This window comes from Oncorhynchus masou, unplaced genomic scaffold (assembly GCF_036934945.1).
Source record: "Oncorhynchus masou masou isolate Uvic2021 unplaced genomic scaffold, UVic_Omas_1.1 unplaced_scaffold_2810, whole genome shotgun sequence".
Lineage (NCBI taxonomy): Eukaryota > Metazoa > Chordata > Actinopteri > Salmoniformes > Salmonidae > Oncorhynchus > Oncorhynchus masou.
The window spans coordinates 42,501-47,500 of record NW_027009236.1 but is presented as its reverse complement, the minus strand read 5'-3'; the positions used below and the strand labels follow the sequence as shown (position 1 = coordinate 47,500).

The following is a 5,000-nucleotide window of genomic DNA, read 5'->3' as shown; positions in this document are numbered from 1 at the left end:
GTCGATAAGCTCAGCTGATTCCTGTCAGACGTTATATACACACTGTTATATATACACTATATATACACACTGTTATACACACTGTTATATATACACACTGTTATATATACACACTGTTATATATACACTATATATACACACTGTTATACACACTGTTATATATACACACTGTTATACACAGGTTATATATACACACTGTTATACACACTATATATACACACTGTTATACACACTGTTATATATACACACTGTTATACACAGGTTATATATACACACTGTTATACACAGGTTATATATACACTGTTATACACAGGTTATATATACACACTGTTATATATACACACTGTTATACATATACACACTGTTATACACAGGTTATATATACACACTGTTATACACAGGTTATATATACACACTGTTATACACAGGTTATATATACACACTGTTATACACAGGTTATATATACACACTGTTATACACAGGTTATATACACACTGTTATACACAGGTTATATATACACACTGTTATACACAGGTTATATATACACACTGTTATACACAGGTTATATACACACTGTTATACACACTGTTATACACACTGTTATACACAGGTTATATATACACACTGTTATACACAGGTTATATACACACTGTTATACACAGGTTATATATACACACTGTTATACACAGGTTATATACACACTGTTATACACAGGTTATATATACACACTGTTATACACAGGTTATATATACACACTGTTATACACAGGTTATATACACACTGTTATACACACTGTTATACACACTGTTATACACACTGTTATACACACTGTTATATATACACACTGTTATACACAGGTTATATATACACACTGTTATACACAGGTTATATATACACACTGTTATACACAGGTTATATATACACACTGTTATACACAGGTTATATACACACTGTTATACACAGGTTATATATACACACTGTTATACACAGGTTATATATACACACTGTTATACACAGGTTATATATACACACTGTTATACACAGGTTATATATACACACTGTTATACACAGGTTATATATACACACTGTTATACACAGGTTATATATACACACTGTTATATATATACACACTGTTATACACAGGTTATATACACACTGTTATACACAGGTTATATATACACACTGTTATACACAGGTTATATATACACACTGTTATACACACTGTTATATACACACTGTTATACACAGGTTATATATACACACTGTTATACACAGGTTATATACACACTGTTATACACAGGTTATATACACACTGTTATACACAGGTTATATATACACACTGTTATACACAGGTTATATACACACTGTTATACACAGGTTATATATACACACTGTTATACACAGGTTATATATACACACTGTTATACACAGGTTATATACACACTGTTATACACAGGTTATATATACACACTGTTATACACAGGTTATATATACACACTGTTATACACAGGTTATATATACACACTGTTATACACAGGTTATATATACACACTGTCATACACAGGTTATATACACACTGTTATACACAGGTTATATACACACTGTTATACACAGGTTATATATACACACTGTTATACACAGGTTATATACACACTGTTATATACACAGGTTATATATACACACTGTTATACACAGGTTATATATACACACTGTTATACACAGGTTATATACACACTGTTATACACAGGTTATATATACACACTGTTATACACAGGTTATATATACACACTGTTATACACAGGTTATATATACACACTGTTATACACAGGTTATATACACACACTGTTATATATACACACTGTTATACACAGGTTATATATATACACTGTTATACACAGGTTATATACACACTGTTATACACAGGTTATATATATACACTGTTATACACAGGTTATATATACACACTGTTATACACAGGTTATATATATACACTGTTATACACAGGTTATATATATACACTGTTATATATATACACACTGTTATACACACTGTTATACACAGGTTATATACACACTGTTATACACACTATATATATATACACACTGTTATACACAGGTTATATATATACACTGTTATATATATACACACTGTTATACACACTGTTATACACAGGTTATATACACACTGTTATACACAGGTTATATACACACTGTTATACACACTGTTATACACGGGTTATATATACACACTGTTATACACAGGTTATATACACACTGTTATACACAGGTTATATACACACTGTTATACACACTGTTATACACAGGTTATATATACACACTGTTATACACAGGTTATATACACACTGTTATACACAGGTTATATACACACTGTTATACACAGGTTATATACACACTGTTATACACACTGTTATACACAGGTTATATACACACTGTTATACACAGGTTATATACACACTGTTATACACAGGTTATATACACACTGTTATACACAGGTTATATATACACACTGTTATACACACTGTTATACACAGGTTATATATACACACTGTTATATATACACACTGTTATATATACACACTGTCAGACGTTATATACACACTGTTATACACAGGTGCTATACACACTGTTATATATATACACACTATATATACACACTGTCAGACGCACGGTGCTATACACACTGTTATATATATACACACTATATATACACACTGTCAGACGCACGGTGCTATACACACTGTTATATATATACACACTATATATACACACTGTCAGACGCACGGTGCTGTACACACTGTTATATATATACACACTATATATACACACTGTTATACACACACTATATATATATATATACACACTATATATACACACTGTTATACACACACTATATATACACACTGTTATATATACACACACTATATATATACACAGTGTTATACACAGGCTATATATACACACACTATATATATATACACACTGTCAGACGCACGGTGCTATACACACTGTTATATATATATACACACTATATATACACACTGTTATACACACACTATATATACACACTGTTATACACACACTATATATACACACTGTTATATATACACACACCATATATATATACACGGTGTTATACACAGGCTATATATACACACACTATATATATATACACACTGTCAGACGCACGGTGCTATACACACTGTTATATATACAGATACACTATAAATACACACTGTTATACACACACTATATATACACACTGTTATACACACACTATATATACACACTGTTATATATACACACACTATATATATATACACGGTGTTATACACAGGCTATATATACACACACTATATATATACACACTGTCAGACGCACGGTGCTATACACACTGTTATATATATACACACTTTATATACACACTCTTATACACACACTATATATACACACTGTTATATATACACTATATATACACACTGTTATATATACACACACTATATATATATACACGGTGTTATACACAGCCTATATATACACACACTATATATATATACACACTGTCAGACGCACGGTGCTATACACACTGTTATATATACAGATACACTATATATATATACACAGTGTTATACTCACTGTATATACACACTGTCAGACACACGGTGTTATACACAGGTTATATATACACACTGTTATACACACGGTGTTATACACAGGTTATATATACACACTGTCAGACACACGGTGTTATACACAGGTTATATATACACACTGTCAGACACACGGTGTTATACACACTGTCAGACACACGGTGTTATACACAGGTTATATATACACACTGTTATACACACGGTGTTATACACAGGTTATATATACACACTGTCAGACACACGTTGTTATACACACTATATATATACACTGTTATACACAGGTTATATATACACACTGTTATACACACGGTGTTATACACAGGTTATATATACACACTGTTATACACAGGTTATATATACACACTGTCATACACAGGTTATATATACACACTGTTAGACGCACGGTGTTATACACAGGTTATATATACACACACTATATATATATATACACACTGTCAGACGCACGGTGTTATAGACAGGTTATATATACACACTGTTATACACACTGTCAGACACACGGTGTTATACACACGCTATATATACACACACACACTGTCAGACACACGTTGTTATACACAGGTTATATACACACACACTATATATACACACTGTCAGACACACGGTGTTATACACACGCTATATATACACACACACACTGTCAGACACACGTTGTTATACACACGTTATATACAGATACATACACACGGTGCTACACACACTGTCAGACACACGTTGTTATACACAGGTTATATATACACACGGACAGACACACGTTGTTATACACACGTTATATATACACACTGTCAGACACACGGTGTTATACACACGTTATATATACACACTGTCAGACACACGTTGTTATACACACGTTATATATACACACTGTCAGACACACGTTGTTATACACACACTATATATACACACTGTCAGACACACGTTGTTATACACACGTTATATACACACACTGTCAGACACACGTTGTTATACACACGCTATATATACACACTGTCAGACACACGTTGTTATACACACGTTATATATACACACTGTCAGACACACTGTGTTATACACAGGTTATATACACACTGTCAGACACACTGTGTTATACACAGGTTATATATACACACTGTCAGACACACGTTGTTATAGACACGTTATATACACACTGTCAGACACACTGTGTTATACACAGGTTATATATACACACTGTCAGACACACTGTGTTATACACAGGTTATATATACACACTGTCAGACACACGTTGTTATAGACACGTTATATACACACTGTCAGACACACTGTGTTATACACAGGTTATATATACACACTGTCA

At 32.3% G+C, this 5,000-nt stretch overlaps 1 protein-coding gene across 1 annotated transcript in view; it reads right to left on the bottom strand.

Annotated features, from left to right (window-relative positions):
* LOC135533919 (nucleoredoxin-like protein 1) overlaps window positions 1–5,000 on the bottom strand; it is a gene marked incomplete at its 3' end in the record, with an annotated part of 8,342 nt that overhangs the window by 174 nt on the left and 3,168 nt on the right. Inside the window, exon 4 of the mRNA XM_064961114.1 lies at window positions 1–21. This exon is cut by the window's left edge and continues 174 nt beyond it. Within this exon, the coding sequence (XP_064817186.1) occupies window positions 1–21 (21 nt within the window). The remainder of the gene's footprint in view (window positions 22–5,000) is intronic.